The 23,547-nt window shown below is 39.0% G+C and overlaps 1 protein-coding gene across 1 annotated transcript in view; it reads right to left on the bottom strand.

Moving 5' to 3' along the window:
- Positions 1-23,547, bottom strand: part of RHOA (ras homolog family member A) — an 87,660-nt gene that overhangs the window by 6,064 nt on the left and 58,049 nt on the right. Inside the window, exons 3-4 of the mRNA XM_077129318.1 lie at positions 9,378-9,535; positions 7,572-7,692 (exon numbers count right to left, since the gene is read on the bottom strand). Coding sequence (XP_076985433.1) covers positions 7,572-7,692; positions 9,378-9,533 — 277 coding nt within the window. The 5' untranslated portion in view covers positions 9,534-9,535. The remainder of the gene's footprint in view (positions 1-7,571; positions 7,693-9,377; positions 9,536-23,547) is intronic.

Here is a 23,547-nt window from a genome sequence, read left to right as displayed (position 1 = left end):
GTGCAAATGTCCGTTTGTGTCCTTGCCCTCATGTCCTCTGAATAGATACCCAGAAATGGTATTGCCAGATATGGCAATTTTATACTTAGCTTCCTGAGGACCCACCAAACTGCCCTCCACAGCGATTGTACCATCTGACATTCTCACCAACAGTGGATAAGTGAACCTCTTTCTCCACATCCTCTCCAGCACTTGTCATTTTCTGTTTTATTGATAATGGCCATTCTGGTGGTTGTGAGAAGATATCTCATTGTGGTTTTGATGTGAACTTCCCTAATAGCCAGGGAAGTTGAGCATCTTTTCATGTGCTGTTTAGCCATTTGTATTTCTTCTTCGGAGAAATGTCTGTTCATATCTTTTGTCCATTTTGTAACTGGGTCATCTTTTTGTTGTTGCATTGAACAATCTCTTTATATATTCTGGGCACTAGACCCTTATCTGATATATCATTTCCAAATATTGAATCTTTTTATTTTCTTGTGTGGGCTGTCTTTTTATTTTCTTGACAAAGTTCTTAGAGGCACAAAAGTGTTCAATTTTGAGGAGTTCACATTTATCTATTTCTTTCTTCAATGCTCATGCTTTGGGTATAGGATCTAGGAGACAGTGTCCTATTATAAGATATTTCCCTACATTTTCTTCTAGCAGTTTTATGGTCTTAGATCTAATGTTTAGGTCTTTGATCCATTTTGAGTTAATTTTTGTATAGGGTATGAGATATGGGTCCTCTTTCATTCTTTTGCATATGGATATCCAGTTCTCCAAGCCCCATTTATTGAAGAGACTGTTTTGTCCCAGGTGAGCTGGCTTGACTGCCTTATCAAAGATCAACTGTCCATAGATGAGAGGGTCTATGTGTGAATACCCTATTCTATTCCATTGGTCAGTATTATCTGTCTTTATACCAGTACCATGCTGTTTTGACCACTGTAGCTTCATAACACACCATAAGTCAGGTAGTGTGAGATTTTCGACTTCATTTTTCTTTCTCAGGACATTTTTAGCCATTCGGAGCACCCTGCTCTTCCAGATAAGTTTGGCTATTGGTTTTTCTATTTCTGAAAAGTAAGTTTTTGGGATTTTAATTGGTATTGCATTGAATCTGTAAATCAATTTAGGTAGAAGTGACATATTAACCATATTTAGTCTTCCAATCCAGGAACATGGTACGCCTTTCCATCTATTTAGGACTTCTGTGATTTCGTTCAGCAATTTCATGTAGTTTTCTTCATATGGGTCTTTTGTATCCTTAGTTAAATTTATTCCTAAATATATTATTCTTTGGTTACAACTGTAAATGGAATTTTTTCCTTAATTTTCCCCTCAGATTGCTCATTACTAGTGTACAGAAACACTACAGATTAGATTTTTGAGTACTGGACCTTGTAAGCTGCCACTCTGCTGTACTCATTAGCTCTAGTAATTCTGCTGTGGATTTTTTTAGGGTTTTCAACATATAGCATTATATCATCTGCAAATAGTGAGTTTTGCTTCTTTCTTTCCAATTTTGATGCCTTGTATTTCTTTTTCTTGCTTAACTGCTATAGCTAGACCTTCCAACGCAATGTTGAATAACAATGGTGTCAGTGGACTTCCTTGTCATGTTCCTGATTTTAGGGGGAAGGTTTTCAATTTTTCCCCATTGAAGATGATGTTAGCTGTGGGTTTTCATATATTCCCTTTATCATTTTGAGGAAGTTACTTCTATTCCTATCCTCTGAAGTGTTTTCAACAGGAGAGGATGTTGAATTCTGTCAAATGCTTATTCACATCAATCGAGATGATCATGTGGATTTCTGCTTTGATTTGTTGATATGGTGTGTTACATTAATCGATTTTCTTATGTTGAACCATCCTTGCATACCTGGGATGAATCCTATTTGGTCATGATGTTTAATTCTTTTAATGTGTTGCTGGATTCAATTTGCAAGGATTTTGTTGAAGTTTTCTGCATCTATAGCAATTAGAGAGATTGGTCTGTAATTTTCTTTTCTTGTAATATCTTTGTCTGGCTTTGGTTAATGAGGGTGATGCTGGCTTCAAAGAATGAGTTAGGTAGCCTTTCTTCCTCTTCAATGTTTTTGAAGAGTTTGAGCAGGATTGGTACTAATTCTTTCTTGAATGTTCGCTAGAATTCACAAGTGAAGACATCTATCTAGTCCTGGACTTTTCTTTTTTTGTGAGTCTCTTAATGACTAATTCGATTTCTTTACTTATGACTGGTTTGTTGAGGTCGTCTGTTTCTTCTCAAGTCAGTGATGGTTGTTCATGCCTTTCCAGGAAGTTGTTCATTTCATCTACACTGTCTAGTTTATTAAAGTTGTGCATTACCTCTTTTATGTCTGCAGGTCAGTGGTTATGTCTCCTCGTCCATCTTTGATTTTATTTATTTGCATCCTCACACTTCTTCTTTTTGTCAATCTTGCAAAGCGTCCATCCATCTTACTGATTTTCTCATAGAACCAACTTCTAGTTTTGTTGATTTTCTCGATTGTTTTCATGTTCTCAATTTCATTTATTTCTGCTCTATTCTTCATTATTTCTTTCCTTTTGCTTGCTTTGGGGTTAGTTTGTTGTTCTTTTTCCAGTTCTTCCAGGTGAGCAGTTAATTCCTCAATTTTTCTCTTTCTTCTTTTTTGATATAGGCATTAAGGGCAACAAATTTCTCTCTTAGCACTGCCTTTGCTGCATCCCATAAGTTTTGATATGTTGTGTTTTCATTTTCATTTGCCTCGAGATATTTACTGATTTCTCTTGTAATTTCTTCTTTGACCCACTGATTGTTTACAAGTGTGTTGTTGAGCCTTCGTATATGTGTGAATTTTCTGGCACTCTGCCTATTATTGATTTCCAACTTCATTCCTTTATGATCTGAGAAAGTGTTTTGTATGATTTCAATCTTTTTAAATTTATTGAGACTTGCTTTGTGACCCAGCATATGGTCTATCCTTGACAGTGATTCATAAGCACTTGAGAAAAAGGTGTATCCTGCTGTTGTGGGGTGTAATGCTCTATAAATGTCTGTTGAGTTTAATTTGTTTATTGTATTATTCAAATTATCTGTTTCTTTATTGATCTTCTGTCTAGATGTCTTGTCCATTGATAAAAGCGGGGAATTGAAGTCTCCAACTATTATGGTCGATGTATCTATTTCACTTTTCAGTGTTTGCTTCATGTATTTTGGGGCACTCTGGCTCGGTGCATAAATATTTATGATTGTTATGTCTTCTTGTTGAATTGTTCCTTTTATAATACATAGTGTCCTTCTTTGTTTCTTTTAATTGTTTTACATTTGAAGTCTAATTTGTTGGAGTATAGCTACTCCTGCTCTTTTCTGAGTGTTGTTTGCATGAAATCTTTTCCCAACCTTTCACTTTCAACCTATGTTTATCCTTGGGTCTAAAATGCATCTCCTGTAGACAGTATATAGATGGGTCCTGTTTTAAATCCATTCTGCCAGTCTATATCTTTTGATTGGGGAGTTTAATCCATTAACATTTAGTGTTATTACTGTAAGGGCAATACTTTCTTCTACTGTTTTGCCTTCTGGATTTTATATGTCATATTTAATTTTTCCTCTTTTTACTTTTACTGATAGTCTTCATTCTACACTCTTCTCCACACCCCTCTCCTATCTTTCCCTATCTATCTTTAGTGCTCTCTTTAGTATTTTGTGCAGCGCCAGTCTCTTGGTCACAAATTCAGTGATTTTTTTTCTGAAAATGTTTTAATTTCCCCCTCATTTTTGAAGGACAGTTTTGCTGGATATAGAATTCTTGGTTGGCAGTTTTTTTCTTTTAGTATCTTAAATATATCATGCCACTGTCTTCTCGCCTCCATGGGTTCTGCTGAGAAATCTACACATAGTCTTATTGGGCTTCCCTTGTATGTGATGGATTGCTTTTTTCTTGCTGCTTTCAAGATTCTCTGTTTCTCTTTAACATCTGACATTCTGATTAGTGTCTTTGAGTACGTCTACTTGGATCTATTCTGTTTTGGGTACGCCATACTTCTCAGATATATAATTTTAAGTCTTTCATAAGAGTTGGGAAGTTTTCAGTGATAATTTCCTCCATCAGTTTTTCTCCTCCTTTTCCCTTCTCTTCTCCTTCTGGGCACCCACAAAACATATATTCATACACTTCATGTTGTCATTCAGTTCCCTTAGACCTTGCTCATATTTTTCCATTCTTTTCCCTATCTTTCTTTTGCTTGTCGGATTTCAGATGTCCAATCCTCCAGTTTACTAATCCTATTTTCTGCCTCTTGAAATCTGACATTGTAGGTTTCCACTGTTTTTTTTTCATCTCTTCTACTGTGCCTTTCATTCCCATAAGTTCTGTGACTTGTTTTTTCAGACCTTCAATTTCTTCTTTTTGTTCATCCCTTGCCTTCTTTATATTCTCCTGCAATTCATTGATTTGATTTTTGGTGAGATTTTCCATGTCTGTTCAAACATTCTGAACGAATTGTTTCAAGTCCTATATCTCATTTAAATTGCTGATTTGTTCCTTTAACTAGGTCATATCTTCAATTTTCCTAGTATAATTTGTTATTTTCTGCTGGCATCTAGACATTTCATTTCCTTAATTAGTTTATTCTGGAGATTGTTTTCACTGTTTTACCTAGGATTTTCTTGCTGGATGACTTTGTTGTCTATCTGTTCTTTGGCATTCAGTTCAGCTTATTCTGGACCTCTAGCTTACTTGTTTCTTGCCCTGCCTATATGGTGCCCTTTTTTTTTTCTTTTCCTTAGGAAGGTCTACTTAGGTATTATAGACTCCAGTCAGATTTTCCCAAACCAGACTGGCCTCCTCTCAGGAGGAAAGAGTCACTTGCATCAGTTTTCCCTGGGGATGAGACCCAGCAGGTTGCAAGATTTTCCCATGAAGTCTCCAGACTCTGTGTTTTTCCTATCCTGCCCAGTATGTGGTGCTTGTCTGCCTGTGGGTTCCACCAGCATAAAGTGACGCAGTACTTTTAACTTCAGCAGACTCTCCGTGCTGGGGTGTGGTGAAGACAGAGGAGAGGTTGTAAACTGGCTTTAAATGCTTGTTTTCCAGACCCTGGGGTATGAATTCTTGAGGGAGGGATTCTACCTGAGCTGGGCCCTACCTCTCTCCTGGGGAAGGCATAGCCTCCAGGGAATGACTTCTTTTCACTTGACCAGCCTCTTTGCCTCTCAGACAAGCTTAATTCCACCCTTGCCTGGGGTAGTTGGAGCCTGAGAAGCCTTGTAGTTGTATACAAAGAGCAGTTAAGCTGTAGACACACAGCCACAAAAAGAAAAAGAAAAAAAATCCTTTTCAGAGCAGGACCCCTGTTTCTCAGGTTTGCCAATCAAGAGCTTAAGTTGGTACATTGCTCTATGAATTTCCAGGTCCTATGTGCCCCTCCATTCCTTCAGGGGCTCAACCTTTTCAAGTATTTTGTGCTGTCCGATCTGAAAAATCTGTTGTTGTTGTTGTTGTTTTTTCCCTGTCAGCCCTGCCCCCTCTGTGCCAGGGCGAAAAATCACCTCAGCTTTTACACGAGGTTCAGCTGAGCTGGGGATCTATTTTTAATAGTCAGAATTTGTTAATTAATTCCACAATTGGAGCTTGGTTGAGCTCAGCCCCTTGCTCTTAGTAAAGTCTCTTTCCTTTCCCCTCTGGGAAGCAGCCTGTGGGGAAGGGGTGCCGGCCTCCGCAGCTTGGGGAACTCATGATTCTGGGTGGGATAGCAGCCGGCCCAGCTTGTCCAGAGTGGTGTACGCTGTGTGTCCAGTCACTGATGTGTCCCCAGAAGTTGTTCTGTACCATTCCTGGCTATTTACTAGCTGCTCTGGAGGACAAACTAAATTCTACCCCCCACTAAGCCACCATCTTGGACCCCCCCAATTCTATTTTCATCAGTAAAATTTTATTAGAACATAGCAACTCCTATCATTTACATATTCTCTATAGCAGGGATGAGGAGTTGCCTCAGAGACCATATGGTCCACAAAACCCAAAATATTTACTGTTTGGCCCTTTACAGAAGGAGTATACCAACCCCAGGTCTCAACTAGAATCTCAACTCCAGACCAACTGCCAGTGAGATAGCATAATGCTCCATAAAGTAAATTGTCTACAGTAACAAGGTTGGACAACAGAAGGGCTAAAATTCACACACAGAGATTCTGATTCAACTAGTTGTCCTACACTCACTCTTAGGACCATGGTCTATCATCCAACAAGGTAAGCAAAGTCAATCATTAGCTTTTCATTTTCTTTGGGGTTCCCATGACACATTTAATTGAGGCAAGTTAAATAAATAGTGGGATTCTCCTCCTCTCCATAGCCAATGTAACTTGAGAATGTTTAAAAGGCTGCTGGTAAAACCAGGCTAGCTACCATAAATTCAGAAAAGGGGTCCCACCTACCCTATCATACTCTCCTGCACTAATAAATTTTTGGCCCAGAAGGTATTTTTGTCCTTTTAGTGTTATGGCACACAGCTCTCCTCATTTCCAGATGATTTAGGTCAAGTCCTCAATTTGTGGGTCTGAGGGGAGGGTGTCACATGGCTCCATTTACTCAGTAGCCTACAGTACAAGGGCAAGAGCTCTGTTCCTCCTTCTGGCAGCCCTCCATAGGAAATTAGGTGCTGAATATGTAAACTTAATCATAAGTACTGGGAAAAAAAACACCACAACAGAAAACTACACAAAGTGAACCAACAGAACAGTATGTCTCCTCTATTCCAGTCCTGGGAGAAGTGCACAAGCAGCTCAATCTCAGATCTGTTCCTTAGGCTGTACAATCTTGAGCAAGTGACTCAATGCTCACAATGCCTCCAGTATTACAGTAAGGTAAGGAGAACCACAACAGAAATAACAGCCCATCTAATCCCAACTGCCTGACACAAGCCTGAGCTACCAGTAGGCCCCTAAAGATTCTCATGTTAATGGTGGCTGCATCCTTGGTGCCCCCCTCTGCCCTGTCACAACAGACCTGTAGAACCAAGTGAGATATCTAAACATCACAGCACAACCTGAAATCTGTCTCTGCTACAGGATTATCACATGGTTTCACAGAGTGTGAAGTCAATCTTATTCAGTCTTCTTCTGAAGGGACAGTGGTTTCTAAGGCATGTGGTCACCTGAACTGGGAAAATGGTCAGGTACAAGGCTCACTTTATGAGCCCAGACACTTTTGAAAAGGGCTAAAACATTGCTGCGAAACAGCAAATTACCAGTTTAGATGCTGAGAGGCAACAGGCTAAACAGGAAGTATTAAAAAAAAAAAAAGTGGTCAACCAAAAAAGCTTTCCCCAAATCTTAGTACAAGAAATGGCTTTGTATTTGGAACCCATCTACTTTACAGGATGGATTCCTTGTAAACATGACAGACATGTGAGACTTAGGCAGAAAAGGGACTCAGGATTCAAAATGTAAAGTCCCAAGGCTCTCAGTCTAAGGCCAGTGATGTTTTCTTCCCAGAAGCTCACCTCTGCTTTACAGCCACTTGCTGCCAACAAAAGACCTGAGGAACAAAATATTAACTAAGTACACAGGCACTGATAAAGGTCAGGCTGTAAAGGCCACTCACCTAAACTATCAGGGCTGTCGATGGAGAAACACATCAGTATAACATCAGTGTCCGGATAGGAGAGGGGCCTCAGCCGATCATAATCTTCCTGCCCAGCAGTGTCCCACAAAGCCAACTCTACCTGTGATGGGAAAACCAACAAGAAGAGTGCAGGGTTAATCCTGCTACCCACTTTCATAAGAAGTATTGCTTATAAAAGTACATTAAAATAGCTGATGATTCAAAGGAGCAAAATAGCAGTGTTGAGGGCATATGTTTGTACTGTTTTAAACAAGTCAAAAATAATTATAGTTTATAAGGAAGTACTTAGTTATAAGTTATATCCCACAAAGTAAAAAAGTAGACAGAGGGAAAATCAAACTATAAATAAAATTCCATTAGGTGGGTGGGTGCAAGGCAACACAGGGAATACCCAACTTACTAACTTTTTCTAACATTCTCACCCAACTATTTCCTTATTTTGTCTCATCACTACACTCCAGTGTGGAAACAGAGACAAGCCTATACTTGATGTGGTGTTGTGTAGGAAAAGATGCCATGCTGGTCATTAAGGCAAGTTTAAACTGACAGGAAAGACTTTTGGCCCTGCTTTTACTGCTCAAAAAATGTCTGAATAGCTAAATAAATGAATCAGGGTACTCCTCTCACAACTGGAAATCTACTCACTCACCTGTGGCAGGAGGCTAAAGTGATGCTTGGGCATTGGACACAGGTCCCCTTCCATGCTGTCTAGCACTGTAGCCAGCTGTCAACCCCTTCTTACAACCAGACTGGAAGTTCAATACCCTCTGCTGAGAGGCCCTTTAGGGTATAAGGGGCTCTTCCTTCCAATGAGTTCTCCTAGAACTTCACGGCCCAAATTTCAGTTTCTAAATGTCATTTATCCCTTAAAACTAATGGCTAAGTATCTCTTCCACCCTCAGCCTCTGCCCCAGGATGGCTGATTCTCAACCTTCACAAGACCCACTGCCCTTCTACCACTGCACACTATCAGCATGGTATGTATATCTATGATATACTGATATTCAATACTTATAACTAGTATGACTTCAGCAAGATAGAGCACATTTATTCTCTGCCAAATCCTACTCCATTGTTCCCTCTCTGTGCTGTGGGTATTCAGTCAGACACAACTAATCGTGACTGGTTCCTGATAAAATGCTTCCAGAGTACTGAGGCTATCTCATGTCAGAATGGACCTTTTCCTTTTGGGAGGCCTATTCCTGGAACCATGCACGGCTCCCTATGTCTCTGTTAGTGTGTACTGTTACATGAACATTCCTAGGCAGTGCCCTCTCCTACCCTAGGGGGTTCTCAAGTTGCCCTGGGGCAGGCAGCCAGCCGGTGATACCCTCCTCTCTGTAAGAACAGATCATTTAAGTCAAGGTACCTAAATTTCTTACAGGCAAGATTGCCTGACACTAATGAGTCTTCAAAGAAGACTGAAGAGCCACTGCTTCAAAAACATATTCTGCTGTACCCAAAATACACAGATAGGAAAAGAGGTTCATTTTAGCATTACTCAATTTGTAAGAAACTAAATTTCAAATATAAATGAAGCTGCAAAGAACACACTTGCTACTGTTGACACATTTGAAAAACATGAATGTGGACAAAATCTGGAATGATGGCAGAAAATGAACAAAATTGGGCTAAGAAACAGGGTGAGAAGTGATTTCTCTATTTTCAACACTTCTGTTATTAGTATGCTGCCAACTAAAGAGGCAAAAAAGGCCTACTTTTCTACAGGCTTCATGAGCCATGTTAACATGCAAATGGAATCAGTTGTTACGGAAGATTATTCACCTGCTTTCCATCCACTTCAATATCTGCCACATAGTTCTCAAACACCGTGGGCACATACACCTCTGGGAACTGGTCCTTGCTGAAGACTATGAGCAAGCAGGTCTTGCCACAGGCTCCATCACCAACAATCACCAGCTTCTTCCGGATGGCAGCCATCACTGAAATACATGACAAGGGTGTTACCTGGAATGCACAAGGCACTGTGGCCTCAGGTTCACACACTTTTTATTAGTACACCCAGATACAAAATTCTATTATACATTACCATTTGGCACCAAAAGGCCTGTATCCGGTGTTCCATTACTTCTAGAAATAAAGATTAATGTTCACCTAGTACTGCTGATTCTAGCAGAGCTAAGAAGATTGGTATTGCTAGGCTTGTCTATATTTGCAAGTAAAAGGAAAGTCTCCACTACTGCTCTAAAGTTTTCCCCTGGAATAATGATGCTGTTTCTACTGAAATGTAAAAGAGGTTAAAATGGAAAAGGTTATGTTGTATATGTTATCACCACAATTTTTTTTTAGTGAATTTTCTCTTAAAATCGCTACATCTGGATACTCACAAAATAAGTGATTTAACAAGTAGCAGCAAGAACCAATACTATCAGGAAGAGAGGTTAGAATTATCATAAGCAAGTAGAAAGTTAGCACTTTCAACAAAGATTTAAAATATGATTAACTGAGGATCACACCAGATACATCTTGTCAGACGATAGAGTCCGAATTCCACACACCCTTCAACGTCCTTTCGTAGCAGGTCTTAGAGGGCATATCAAGTGACTATCTCATTTCTTTTTTAACTTGATAAAGACAAAAGACCATTCCACACTAAAGTGGAAAATCTTCAAAACCTAGTCCTCTTCCCTTAACTTACCCTGTGATCTATAAACCTTTTCATTTCTGTTCCAACAACTTAAGATTTTTTCAGTTCACAAACTAAAACCAAGGTCAAATATTAATGCCACCTGAAGGAAGAAAAAAATGCTTAAGGCCAAAGGTTAAAGCAGGTCAGACCAGATGGCTCCTTTCTGCCAGACACTTCACAGAAAAGCAGACTATGGAAAAGCTGGTGTCAAGCCTCCTCCTTTAAAAAGACCGACTGTATTCTCGAAAAATATAAAGTAGCAAGTTCAATAGTTCTGTACAAGGTTACCTATGTTAGAATATGGGTATAAGCTAAAGGTAAAACCCTAATCATGTTAAAAAAATAAAATCACTGGCAAAAAGCAAAGAACTAGAGAACTGCTTCCTAGACCTTTATGTAAAGACAAAAATGCAGATTCTCCCTCAAGCATGCTCAATATAGTCTATTTCAAAAATACGCAGAATAAAACAAAAGAGAAATCAGTGAAACCAAAAGTTGGTTCTGGGAAACAACAAAATTGACAATCCTTAAGTGAGAATGACCAAGAAAAAAAGGGGGAAGACTCGAATACTATGAACAAATGCGTGACAAATTAGATGAAATAGCAAATTCCTAGAAAAACACAGGATTACTGAAACTGACTCGAGAACTAGAAAACAGAATAGACCTGTAACAAAAGATTTATTAAATTTAAAAACACACACACACATTGTAAGGCATGCAACTAGGTGGTTACGACCCTTAAGGATAATGTGTTGAATGAAATGGCAGAAATAGAAGACATACATTATCATGCCGCACTCATATGGACTAATTATAATAAACAAACTTGGATAATTGAAGCCAAGAGTGTGGACTATCAGGTTGAGACCTATTATATAGGATCCTAGATTAATTGTAAGCTCTTACAGCAGTCACATATACTCAGGAGCTATAATTGCTGTTTCTAAATTCTGAGATGCTGAGCTATTTGTATATAACAGGTTCGTTTCCTGAAACTTCAGATATTTATGTGACACCTGAGACTATGAGTTAGAGCACTGAAGCTATGAAAGTCAGCATTACCCCATACAGCGACTGTTTAAAAAGTTGAAAGAGTGATCATACTTTGACTAGAGATGTGACTGAAGCTGATATAGACAGGACTAAGGTAATTCAGGATACAGGGTAAAGGACGATAAGGTCCATATTTTAAAACTTCAGTTTCTGTAGATGCAAAGGTAGTTCAGTGGTAGAATTCTCGCCTGCCATGCAGGAGACCCAAGTTCAATTTACAGCCCATGTACCTCAAAAAAAAAAAAAAAAAAAAAAAAAATCAACAAATGGTGCTTCAATAACAGGATCATCACATGGGAAAAGAATGAAATGTGACCCTCCCTAAATAGCATGTAAAAAGAAACAAAACAAAAAACTTCAATTTCTGTTTGAAATTGACACCAAAGGTAGAGATGTTTATTTGGTGCAAAATTTATATCCTGGGTAGTGCATCATCTAATTTAACTCGTATGGTCAGTTTATATGAACACTATAATTACATGGAATCTCAAATAGGGCATAAGATCTTGTTACTTTGTACAGGTTAGTGTGATGCCCTGATATATCCCAGAGTAATATGGGCAGAGATTAAAAAGTATTTGCAAAGTCCCCTTGGGGGACTGGGGAGAAAGGAAGAAATATTCAACTTTCCCACCTGGGGAATTTCTGGTATTCTCACAAGCAGTGAGGACAACCAATTCAATAGGCTGAGCCCTCAATCTTGGGGTTCACACCTATGAAAGTTATTCCTGCAAAGGAAAGCTAAAAGCCTACTTATAATTATGCCTAAGAGTCACAATTATATGAGTCCCAGAGAACTCCTTTTGTTGCTCAGATGTGGCCTCTCTAAGCCAACTCGGAAGGTGAATTCACTGCCCTTACCCCACATGGGAAATGACTCCCAGGGGTATAAATCTCCCTGGCAACATGGGACAGGACTCCAGGGATGAGCCAGGACTCAGTACCAAGGGACTGAGAAAGCCTTCTTGACCAAAAGTGGGAAGAGAGAAATGATACAAAGTTTCAGTGGCTGAGAGATTTCAAACAGAGTCAAGAGGTTATCCTGGAGATTATTCTTATGCATTATATAGATATTCCCTTTTAGTCTGTGGTGTTCTGGAGTGGTTCGAGGGAAATACCTGAAACTGTTGAACTGTGTTCCAGTAGCCCTGATTCTTGAAGATAACTGTATAACTATATAGATTTTACAATGTGACCGTGAGATTGTGAAAACCTTTTGTCTGATTCCTCTTTTATCCAGGGCATGGACAGATGAGTAAAAAATGAGGATAAAAAAATAAATAAATAATAGGGGGGGATGAAGAGTAAAAAAAAATTGGGTAGATTGCAATACTAGTGGTCAATGAGAGGGAGGGGTAAAGGGTATGGGGATGTATGAGGTTTTTTTTGTCTTTTTATTTCTATTTTTGGAGCAATGCAAATGTCCAAAAAAAATGATCATGGTGATGCATACACAACTAGGTGATGATAACATGAGTCACTGATTGTATACTATGTATGGACTGTATGTGTGCGAAGACTTCTCAATAAAAATATTATAAAACACAGAAAAGACCAGGTACAGATGGTTTCACTGATTGGTTCTACCAAACATTTTAAGAATTCTCTTTTCCCTTTTGTGCCCACTGTGGCTTTGAAGCAGCAGTGGCCAAAATGAAGTTTCATTCCCTTCGTGACTTATGATAGGAGTAAGAATCATTAAAGACATTTCAATGCACCTTCCCACATTTATGTCTTCTTCCCCTCTTTACAAGGACCTGAGACAGAATTACAATGTTTGTTCCAGTGCTATCCAAAAGGATGATGAAATTCAGGTTGAGGACACTACAAAAGTCAGCAAACTGGCAAAGTACTCCAAGTTTACAGGAACAGATATCTCATCTACACTGAATGGGTGTAGCAGGAGAAGCCCAACAGCACAAATGTCCATGTGAACATTCACTCCAGCAAGGTGGTTATCACTAGGCTAAAAACGGACAAAGACCACATAAAGATTCTCAAACATATAGGGAAACCTCACCAAGCAGGAAAGGAAAAGGGCAAGTATAAGGAAGAAACAACTGAGAAGATGCAGGAATAAAATAATCTTACGTACAACTTCCACTAAAAACTGATAAAATGAAAAAAAAAATTAATACCAATTCTTCACAACACCACTGCCCCCAAAACTGAAGAGGAAACATTTCCCAACTCTATGAGGCCAGTGTTACACTGATCTTGAAACCAAACATCATAAGAAAACTACAGATCAATATCTCTAATATAGAATGCAAAAATCCTTAACAAAATACTAGCACATCGAATCCAGCAACAAAATAAAGTGGATTATACACCATGAACAAGTGAGTTTTTTCCCAGGAATCCACGACTGATTTGACATATGAAAAGCAATATAATATATCAGATCAATAGACTAAAGGGAAAAAAATGTCACAAAATGGATCAAAGACAACTATAACAGCTAAAACTTAAGTCTTACAAGAAAACACCGGGAAAACCTCCATGACCTTGGATTTGGCAATGGTTTCTTAAATATGATACCATACACACAAGTAACATAAGTGGAAGAAAAAAAATAAGAGGTAAAATGGACTTCATCAAAATTTAAAATGTTGTACAAAGGACACTATCAAGAGAGTGAAATGACAACTCATAGAATGGGAGAAAATATTTGCAAATTATACATCTGATAAGGGACTTGTATTCAGAATATATAAAAAATTCATAAAATAATAATAAAAAGACAACCCAATCAAAAGGACCTGAGTAGCTATTTCTTCAAAGATGTACAAATGACCAATAATATGAAAAGACACTCAACATCATTAGCTGCCAGGAACGTACAAATCAAACCACAATGAGATACTCATTTACCCCCACTAGGATGACTATACTCAAAAAGACAAAAAATAAAAAGTGCTAGTGAAGATGTGGAGAAAATGGAACCCCATACATTGCTGGTAGGAATGTAAAATGGTTCGTCCATTTTGAGAGACAGTCTGGCATTCCTTAAAAGGTTAAAAATAGAGTTACCACATGACCCAGCGATTCCACTCCTAGTTATATAACCAAGTATGTAGAATAGGCAAATCCACAGAAAGAGAGTAACAGGGTTTTTTCCGGGACAGGAGAATGTGATGGTTGCATAGCTATGTAAATTGTAAGGTATGTGAATTATATCACAAAATAAATAAATTTACCAAAAATAAATAAATATCTGCAGATTATTGCCACCTCAGAGAGACTGCTTAAGTCACTAAGACTACATTTCCTAGCTTTCCTTACAGCTAGGTATGTCCATGTAACTAAGTTCTAGACCATCATAATCAGCAATATCTTATGGGACTTCTAGAAGGTATTCCTTAAAGGAAAGCCACATACCCTTTTTAATTTCCTTTTTCCATCCTGCTGCTTGCACCTGGAGCGAGGGCTAGTATACAAGCTATACTGAAATGTGAGGATGAGGGTCACAACCTGGGAATGAAGGAACAAAAGCTAGGAACTTAGTTGGGTCTTAGATGACAGTGGTAACCACCATCTCTCAGCCTGCCTGCTTCCATACTTTATTTTTTTTCAACATGAGTCAATAACAAAGATAATATTGAACTATGAAAGCAAGTTTTAGAAAGATACACACAATACAATAAAAACATGCACATTTTGGAAACAGTGGACAATTTTGGACATAGTCTATATGGTAGATGAAAGAATACATGTCTGCTCCAAGACTGTGATGATCTCAAGGTTGGAAAGAATGTTGGGAAGTATCCAAGAATACATAAAAAGTCTCAATGTTTTGATGGTCTTTTAATACTTGATGTGTATGTCTGAACGCTTTGAATTCCTAAACTGACATTGTGTAGTCATCATATTGTATCTCTGATTTTTGTGTCTTTGAAATAATTCTTGAAAAACTATTATTAAAATAATTTTTTGTGTCTGTGAATATTACATATATATTCTATATTTTCATTTTAAAAACTTTTAGTAGTAAAACAAAGAGCATTTTAAGGAATAACACTTTCATTATCAGTTTATTTAAAACATTTTGTTTCCATTGTTATTTCCTTTTTTAGAAAAATGATGGTATTTCTATTATTCAGAAGATGTCTGACAATGGTTGCCTTTCCCTTTTTCTTCTCAGTCTTCCCTGATCACCACTTCCATTCTTCTCCATCCACTGAGACCTTCTCAAATGTGTTATGTCCTTGAGGATGTACTTATCCTTAAACATATACACTTTGGATTTGGATATTTGTGTTTGTTCTTTCCTTAAATCTAATTGTGTATTAGGATTCATTCTGTTTTTCACTCAATCTGTCTTTATATGATTTATATTCCTTTATGTGTATCTTATGCATTGCTTTTAACTGAACATATTATCATACAATATTTCAGAGCCCTGATCCATACCATATTTCACTTCTATTTACCAATTGTTAGATGCTTAGGTTGACCCCAACGCTCTATTACTGCAAATAAAGATGTGATACATATCTTCTTAAAGGAACTCTTTTTGGAAAAATGTGTGTGTGCTCTTTTTTTATATTTTGGATACCAACCAAAAATGAGACTGATAGGTCATAGATGATTTCAGGCTGTATTGCCTAAATCATTACCAGAGCATATAGCACAGTATCAGTACCTGTTTACCCCAACAATTCCTAGGGATTTGAGGTTACTAACCTCCTGTGACACATTATTATCAATGTTATACAATTATGCAAACAAGGTGGGATAAAGGAGGAACTCATTTCAATTTTCATTTCTTATATTACAGATATCATTGACTGCATTTTCATACAAATTTTTTAGTCACTGATCCCCCTAGTAGGTAATGTCCATCTCATTAACACTGCTTTTTTTGAACAGGATATATTACTTCTTGTTCATATACATGTGTTCTTAGGGTCAATATGGTCAAATACTGCAAATGTTTACTGTCAGTCTGGAAACCATTTGATATATAGAAAAGACAGCATCATCTATAAAACACATACCCCCACTGACTGGCGTTTGCTTTTTTTTTTTTATCAATTACCAATAATTGAGCCTTCTATTCTTTCCCACTTCTTCAGTGTCAGTTCATGATTTAGTTCCACAGTTTCTTGTATAGCTGTTGAGTTACATCTATGTTACTTGTAGATGAAGCCCTTCACATAATTTCATAATTTTCAATTTCATTCGTTTTGAGAGTCCTTTATATCTCCATAAAAAGTATAGAATACATTTCTTGAGAACTTTGACATACTGATGGGAATTTCATAAGGATTTTATTAAACTAAAAGACTAATGCAAGAATAGAAAAGTCTACAAAATAGTAAATCTTCACATTTATGAAGAGAGCTTTTTTTCTTTCTCCTTGAGGATTTACTCATTCTTCATTAGGTGAATTCCAAGATATCTTCTTTTGGGCTGGTTTTGAATATGTTACCTTATTTCTTCTTATTTCAGTAACTGGGTATTTCTCACCAAAAGAAGCACATGAATTGCTCCTGAGACTCGTAGTCTCATGCAGGAATGCACGAGCCCTGCAGAACTCTGTCATCACGTCACTGGACAGGAGCTCTCTTAAACAGCTACAAGGCAGCATCGAAAGAACTTGACAAACTTGCTCACGTGTGCCATCGAGGCTTCATATTCTTTCTCCAAAATCCTGACAGTGCAAGGCCAGAAGTGCGGCTTGTGCGTGTGAACGACCAGACAAACACTTCACGTGGCATCGAGAGGCTTTCCTGCCACGCTTACATGGAGCAGAGGTGGCCGCACAGCCAGTGCAGGGGGCCACGAAGGCCAGCGGAGCTATGTGGAACCTTCTCTGTCCTCACTGCCAGGCAGGTGCACTGCCAAGCCACCTGAGAAGGGGGGTCCTTGAGGAGCCGCGGCCCACGGTGGCGGCCCAGGTAGGACCGCGGCGGCACCCCGCCCCACAAAAGCTCCTCCATCTGGCCGGGCTCAGCAGCGACCGCGAGGCCTCAGGCGCGCCATGGGGCGGCCCGAGGGCATAGGGCGGGGGACGGAAGGCCAGGTCCGGCCGGTGCCGCCGCCGCAGCCGGCCTTCAGCGCCACCCGCACAGCTGTGAGGCCCCCACGGGACGTTCCTGCAACCGCCGCCGTCGCCTCGTGCCGAGGGCGGGTCCCGGTCCACACAACAGGCGGCCGGGGCGGGCCGAGGCGAGGACCGTTCTGGGCCGAGCGCCTGTCAGTCAGCCCGAGCCGCTGTGCGTGCCGAGCCGTGCCCCGCCCCGCCCCACCCCATCCCGCTTCCTGGCACGAATGTTTCTGTGTGTGTGTGTGTGTGTGTGTGTGTGTGTGTGTGTGTGTGTGTGTGTGTGTGTGTGTGTGTGTGTGTGTGTGTGTGTGTGTGTGTGTGTGTGTGTGTGTGTGTGTGTGTGTGTGTGTGTGTGTGTAATTTAAGATTTATACAAAAAGGTAATAAATTTCCAAGTACATTTTAACAAGTAGTTATAGAACAGATTTTAAGTTTGGTATGGGTTATAGTTCCACATTTTTTCAGTGTTTCTTCTAGCTGCTCCAAGACAGTAGAGACCAAAAGAAATTTCAATATAATAATTCAGTAGTCATACTCATGTGTTAAATCCTATTTTCTGTCATACCCTTCCTTCTCTTTAAATAACATATATACATAAAAGCAATAAATTTCAAAGCACATTGCAACAATCAGTTGTACAACAGACTTCAGAGTTTGGTATTAGTTACAATTCCACAACTTCAGGTTTTTATTTCTAGCTGCTCCACTGGAGGCTAAAAAAAATCAATATAATGATTCAGCACTCATTAATTTGCTAAAACTGACATCTGTATAACTCCACTGTCCTTTGATCTTTCTCCCACTCTTTAGGGGTATTTGGGGTATGCCCATTCCAACTTTTTCATGTTGGAAGGGGCTGTCGATAATATGGGATAGGGGGATGGAACTAGTTGATGTTCTGGAAGGGTTGGCCCCCAGCATTTCAGGACTTACCTGATCCACAGACCCATCTAGAGGCTATAGGTTTCTGGAAAGTTACCCTAGTGCATGGAACCTTTGTAAAATAATATATAATGTCCTAGGTATTCTTTAGGATTGGCAGGAATGGTTTTGTTTGGGGGTTGGCAAGTTATGATAGGCAGCAATGTCTAACTGAAGTATGTGTGAGACTGACCTCCAATGTAACCTCTCAACTCTATTTGAACTCTTTCAGCCACTGATTGATACTTTATTTTTATGTTACAATTCTTTCCCTTTTCCACACTTCTTTTATGTGAGTGAAATAGAAACCTATGTCTTCAAGACAGTGTTTTTCAAGTGTCTGTTATGTAGTCAAAGCCAATCCTACACAATACACAACCACTTACAAAACCATAATATCTAAAGGTAATACTCCCCAAACTGCAGTGCATGAGACAATACATTGGGGTACAAGAAGGAAACAACAGAAACCCCTTTTCATTAAAAAAAAATTAATCTCGAAAATATAAGAAATTTAGCTTTAAAATACACAGAGATTTGTAAGGAGGTGTCGTATTGGGAAGGACATCATGCTCTCATATGTTCTCAGTAGCATGACACTACAGGGATTAAGTGCCTGGGGACTAAGTGTACACACAGGTATGAAGTTTTAACCAAAACCACAAAATGATCTAGTGATTTGTAAAGATTTTTTTTGTAAGAAAACTGTGGATTGAACATAACACTAATAATCCAAGACACAAGTAAATAACATATACAAGCATGCAATCAAAACAACACTGTTTTGAGAATAGTCACCTCAACTAAACACTATGGCCACCTATTCCGCTATCTTCCTCCCTCCACTTTGCTTTGGATTCCTAATGGGTTTGGGATCTGTCTCATTTGTGTTTTGTTTTCCAACTAGACTGCATATCAACTCAGAGTAAAGAATGTATCTTAAATTTCTTTACCAAACCTGCATAGTCCAGTCCAGTAATGGACATGTAGTAGGTATTAAGCAAATAAAAAATAATAAAACATTTTTTTAAATGAGGAGATGATTTGCAAAGTCCCTTTGGAGGACTGGGGAGAAAGAAGAAATATTCAACTTCCCTATTTGGGTAATTCCTGATAGTCTCGCAAGCAGTGGAGACAACCAACTCAATAGGTTGAACCCTCAAGTGTGGGACTCACCTCTATGAAACTTATTCCTGCAAAGGAGAAGCTACACCTACTTATAATTATGCCTAAGAGTCATTCCCAGAGAACCTCTTTTATTATTCAGATGTGGCCTCTCTCTCTAAGCCAACTCGGAAGGTGAACTCACTGCCCTGACCCTACATTGAGACATTAACTCCCAGGGGTGTAAATCTCCCTGGCAAGGTGGGACAGGACTCCAGGGATGAGCCAGGACTTAGCACCATAGGATTGAGAAAGTCTTCTTGACCAAAAGTGGGAAGAGAGAAATGAGACAAAATAAAGTTTCAGTGGCTGAAAGAGTTGAGAGGTTATCCTGGAGGTTATTCGCATGCATTACATAGACACCCCTTTTTAGTTTATAGTGTAGTGGAGTGGCTAGAGGGAAGTACCTGAGACGGTTGAACTGTGTTCCAGTAGTCTTGATTCTTGAAGAAAACTGCATAAATAAATAGCTTTTACGATGTGACTGTGTGTTTGTGAAAACCCTGTGTGTGATGTTCCCTTTATCCAAGGTACAGACAGGTGAGTGAAAAAATAAGGCCCCAAAATAAATAAATAATAAGAGGAGGGATAAGTTGTTAAAAAAAAAATTGGGATAGTTTGCAATACAATGGTCAATGAGAGGGACGGATAAGGGGTTTGGGATATATGGGTTTTTTCTTTTCTTTTCCTGGAGTGATGCAAATGTTCTAAAAATAATCATGGTGATGATTCTGTGAGCCACTGATTACATACTTCAGATGAGCTGTATGCATCAGAAGATATCTCAAAAATATGAAGAAAAAAAAAAAGAGGAGATAGACTACCCCATTTTCAGTCTCCCATGAAGTAATCTAGGTCAAAGCCACTAATGGCTTTAACTCTTAAAAAGTCCTTCCACTACGTTCAGTCCGACTGACAACATCTCAACAGGATTCATAAATCACCTACTCTTCTCATGCTCCCAAATTAATGTCAAATTTTTATATACTATCTACTTTTCTTCAGGCCTGAATTGTACTGGTTTATAAACCAAATCAACCAACCAGAACCTTACAGAATGCAAACAAAATTCATTAGGAATTTCTTGGTTCAAGAAAAAGCTGCCATTCTTTGAATGGCATCCTTCCTAGAAGGTACACAATTCTCAAGAAATAACCTTTTAATCTATTTTGGTTAAATGCACTCAAAGTAAAAATACCAGAAGGATCTAAAAAGGCTCTAGAAAAATACTCTATGAGGAACCTTTTGCTCAGGAAAAGTGCAAAACCATTCTAGCCACTATCAGTGAGAAAGATAACAATTCCAAGAGACTATGGGACAAAAGTAGTCTATAATTATAATTTGATTTCTTAACAGCATAGGGTGGGTATCTGGAAATATAATCAAAGTTACTGGCAAAAAGCAAGAAGTATAGGTATTTGAAAATGAAACATTTTTCTTTCTTCAAATAACTCAGGAAAATTTCTTACTGAAATATTTTTCATTTCTACTTTGCTATATAATCTAGTATCTTTTTGAGTAAATAGCTTCCCAGCTTGAGAAAAGAAACCAAATTGAGCTCTCTTCAGAGTCTCTGCCAGATGTCATTTCCTAGGCTCAGTTCATCCTCAGAAATAATTCAGCAAGTCAGTTATAATTAAATTACTTAAGTCACCTTTAATAGCAGATAAATGGCTGTGTATTTCTTTAGCTCTTAATTTTCTTAGGTTCAAAACCTTTAATAATGAGTTACTGTGCAACCAACCCTTGCTCGGGTTTAAAGGAGCTCTCATTCATGCTGAAGAGCACAGGCAATACCTACTCCAAGCTAATGTTTTTGGATACCTCAAGATCCAACTTCCCCCAAATGACAAAACAATGTGTTCTGGCTGTGGACCATACTTCAGCAAATTACATTAAGTGGTTAACAAAGAAAATAAAGACAACAAGTACTGCAATATATTATCCCCCCACCCCCCACCCCATATGCAGACAGATATGGGTGCCCAAGAAAAGCAACTGAAGGATTTCATGCAGTGGCCTGTGTAATCCCACTCATCCTACTCAACAGTCACAAGAGTAAACAGTTCACTATGGACTCTCAAAAGTCCACACCCTACCTTCTGGTACAGCACTTCTCTAGACGGGGTGTGGTGTGGTGATCTGAAAAAGCATGTCTCATAAAGTCTGAGGGGCATTACAACTATAGTCTCTCTCCTGCCCAGGCCTGACCAACCATCCTCCAGTATTATTTACTCCACATGCACCTCCTCATCTTCCCTCTCTACAGGCTCCCTCATCTCAGTCTACAATAATGTGCAGGGCACTCCTATTTAAAAACAATAAATCTTTCTATATCTATGTTTTCCTATAGTTTCCTTCCTCTTTCTGGCCTACTTCAAAGAAAGGTATATATTTCTGTTGTTTCACACCTATTCACATTCTTAAATCCTTCCAATCTACCCTCTGCTCAAACTTCTACAGAATCTTTCTCAAAGGTCACCAATGACCTACTGTCACAAAATCCAGTCCTCATTCTTTACTCTTGCTGTTACAACTTACCTCCCTATCCTTAGACCACCCTGACAAAATACACTGACATGGCTGGTCTCTAAATCTTCCATCTTCTTAGCTACAGCCTCTACACCTAATCATTTTCCCCAGTGTTGTTCTCACTCTTTTAATGCACCATTTCTGTGGACCCCAGTTCTTCCTCAAATATCACTCTATGCATATGACTCCCAAATCTATCCCTGCCCCAGTCCCTGTTCCCAAATTCTTTCGACATCTCGACTGCATCCTATATTTGCACCACAAATTCAACATGCCTAAAACATCATCCCAAGCCCTGTCAAATCTGCTTCTCTTCCCAACTGTACCAATCTTTGTGGTGAAACAAAATGGTACACCTAACATACTCAACTCACTCACTGCAGAAACATACACTTAAGAAATTTTCTTGCTTCCTTTGTTCTCCACATCGAGACTACTGCCAAATTCTGGGGATTCTACCTCTTAGGGGGTCTCACTTCTACCACTAACCCCTCTTTTCCATTCCCATATTCATTACTCCAGGTCAAGTCCTCACAGTGCTTGCCTGGACAAAAGCAAAACTCAAACTGGTCCCACCATTCCCTTCCACCCCACTTACTGCAGTCACATTCCTCACTCCAGCCTATCAAGCTTTTGCTCTGCTCAAAGGCCTTCAGAAGCTTCTCACATGCCCAAACCAATGGAATTGAAATGAAAGTTTAGAAACCAACCCTCATGTGTATGGACAACTGATCACTGATAAGTGGATCAAAGACCACTCACTTGGGAAAGAACAGGCTCTTCAACAATCGGTCCTGTAAAAACTTGGTATCTATAAGGAAAAGAATGAAGGACGATCTCTATCACACACTGTATATAAAAATCAACTCAAAGTGGACCAAGGATCTGAATGTAAGAATCAGGACTATAAACCTCCTAGAAGAAAACAGAAGCAGCTTCAGGGCCTTGTGTTAGGTGATGGTTTCTTAGATTTTATAAGTAGTAAACTTCAAAGCAAAGCACAATTAGTTGCAGAACATATTTCAGAGTTTGACATGGGTTACAATCCCACAATTTTAGGTTTTTACTTCTAGCTGCTCTAAGATATTGGAGACTAAAAGAGATATCAATTTAATGATTCAGCATTCATAGTCATTTGTTAAATCCTATCTTCACTGTATAACTCTACCATCATCTTTGATATTTCCATCCCTCTCTTTAGGGGTGTTTGGGCTATGGCCATTCTAAATTTTTCATACTGGAAGGGTCTGTCACTAATATAGGGTAGGGAGATAGAAGTATCTGAAGTTCTGGAGAGGCTAGGCCCTCTAGGTTTCAGGACTTATCTGGACCAGGGACCCATCTGGAGGTTGTAGGTTTCTGGTAAGTTACTCTAGTGCGTGGAATCTTATATATTGCCCTAGGCGTTCTCTAGGATTGGCTGGAATAGTCCTGGTTGGGGTTTAGCAGGTTATGATAGGTAGCAAGGTCTAACTGAAGCTTGCATAAGAGCAACCTCCAGAGTAGCCTCTTGACTCTATTTGAACTCTTTTTGCCACTGATACTTTATTAGTTACACTTCTTCTTCCCCTTTCGGTCAG

Source organism: Tamandua tetradactyla, chromosome 15 (assembly GCF_023851605.1).
Source record: "Tamandua tetradactyla isolate mTamTet1 chromosome 15, mTamTet1.pri, whole genome shotgun sequence".
NCBI classification, from domain to species: Eukaryota; Metazoa; Chordata; class Mammalia; order Pilosa; family Myrmecophagidae; genus Tamandua; species Tamandua tetradactyla.
Note: the sequence above shows the minus strand (reverse complement) of the source record. Positions and strands in the feature narration are given on the sequence as shown.